At 38.5% G+C, this 2,198-nt stretch overlaps 1 protein-coding gene across 1 annotated transcript in view; it reads left to right on the forward strand.

Moving 5' to 3' along the window:
* The window catches only part of INADL (InaD-like (Drosophila)), a 475,627-nt gene that overhangs the window by 102,564 nt on the left and 370,865 nt on the right, over nucleotides 1-2,198 (forward strand). The window contains 1 exon segment of the mRNA XM_011988948.1: nucleotides 1,402-1,563. Coding sequence (XP_011844338.1) covers nucleotides 1,402-1,563 — 162 coding nt within the window.

Here is a 2,198-nt window from a genome sequence, read left to right on the forward strand (position 1 = left end):
ACCTTTCATCAGCTGCTGAGCTTGCTGTCCCCTTACACCTCTTCATTTGTCCTGAAGACTTTCCAGTAGAGCTAGCTTCCTAAAGTGCATGTGGGTCTCTTTACCATGTGGTGGTTTCTTTGTAAATAATTAAGAGGCAGGGAGATATGTCTGACTTGACGGCTAAGTGCTTGATATGTTACAGGCTTGAGAGTGGTTCCCAGGGATGGTTGACCTGAGACTCAGCCCGCTGCTGAAGATTTCCAGCAGCCCAGTGTCCGCTTCCTCTCTGGTGCAGTGAAAGACTTGTAGAAGGACTTCTCCCAGTAAAGTCAGGCTGGCCAGTTATCTGAACATTAGCACGGCACCTATTAGAAATTAATGCCAGACTAGAAATATCTTTAAAGCAAATAATGCTTCTCAACCCTCCCAGGAGGGTAGGAGTCAGATGTGAAAAGATTATTTGTTGTCTGGATTCTGTTCATGCCTCAGCTTTTTGGGAGTAGCAGACAAATCAGCTTTTAGAGACCTGTAGTTAGAACTGACAGGACCCTTTGAGCTCAAGTCATATATATGAAAAATTAGAATTATGTAGCCAAATCATCTTTGGTGCCAAGTATTATTATTATGTGCCAAAAGTAATATGAAATTTAGGTAATTTTTTGGTGACAAGGATTAATCATTAATAAAGAATACCTTTTTCTTTTAAACAATATGAGACACTTGAATAAAATTATTTTAAAAATTATTTTAGTATTTTCTATGCATACTTGATTGCTGTATAGCAGAGCATATAAGAATGTAACTGATGCAAAGTTATGTATATTTCTTTTCAATAGAAGTTATTTTTCTAGGATAGTATTAAGACTGTATGAGATGTGAAAGAATATTGTGGACTGATGTTAAATTTTGATAGTCAAGTATTCTAGACTTATCAGCTATACTTTAAGTAGTAAATAAAATAGTTTTTTTAAACATCCTTAAATTTCTGTAATGGTATTCTTATAAAATGAAAATGCAAAGGTAAACAGTCTTAAAGGGCTGTAAATGATACTTAGTGTGTTTAAGGAGAGCTGAGTAGAGGTAGGTGAGAGAATACTACATTGGAGTATTGAAAGGAGAAACCACAGTGCTGCAAAAAATTAGGTAGATCCTTACCCAGTACGGGCATACTCTGCATGCGTTTTATATTTTATCCATCAAGACATGCAAAGATTTAGCCTTAGATTTTAAAAATGTTAAGGATTTCTAACATTTTTATTTGCATATTATTTTATCATAATATGATTAAAGTGAGTCCCCTTGTTTACAGGGAAAATAAAATGGTGCCCTATTTTCATTTGGTAGATTGATATAAATAAGAGATTTTTGTTTTTTCATTTGGGGCTACCTCAGTTCTGACTTATCCCCTTGTCTTCCTAGGTCAATGGCACGCAGCTCTATGGAAAATCTCGCCGAGAAGCAGTCTCCTTTCTTAAAGAAGTGCCACCCCCTTTTACTTTGGTTTGCTGTCGGAGGTTGTTTGATGATGAGGCTTCTGTAGATGAACCAAGGCACACTGAAACCTCTCTTCCTGAGATGGAGGTACTAAATGAATATAGTGCGATTCCCATAGGCATACCCATTCATCAAAGATGCCCCGAAGACTGTACTGCAATATGAAGAGAGGGGAAACCATACTCTGCTCTTTTTTTACTTGACTAAGGCAGCAATGCACAGCTTTTCAAATTGTTACTCTTCATTTAACATCAAAAAATTCTTTCCTTCCCTTTCCTTGACATGTTGGCAACGTTGATGTACATGCATTTTGATTTTAGAGAATCTTTTTTTTAGTAATTGCCTGGATTCATTACTTTTGGCTTCCAGTTCAACTCAGTTTGTCTTATATAAGGTTAAGGTGTTTGTGAGTGTTGCATATCTAATGTACTTCCCTTTTTCAGAGCCTTAAAAATATGAAACTCAGCCAGGCACGGTGGCTCATACCTGTAATCCCAGCACTTTGGGAGGCCGAGGCAGGCGGATCACCTGAGGTTGGGAGTTGGAGACCAGCCTGACCAGCAATATGGAAAAACCTCGTCTCTACTAAAAGTACAAAAAATTAGCTGGGCATGGTGGCGCATACCTGTAATCTCAGCTACTTGAGAGGCTGAGGCAGGAGAATCACTTGAACCCGGGAGGAGGAGGTTGCAGTGAGCCGAGATCTCACCATTGCACTCCAG

The sequence above is a fragment of the Mandrillus leucophaeus genome, unplaced genomic scaffold (genome assembly GCF_000951045.1).
Source record: "Mandrillus leucophaeus isolate KB7577 unplaced genomic scaffold, Mleu.le_1.0 Scaffold341, whole genome shotgun sequence".
Classification (NCBI taxonomy): Eukaryota; Metazoa; Chordata; class Mammalia; order Primates; family Cercopithecidae; genus Mandrillus; species Mandrillus leucophaeus.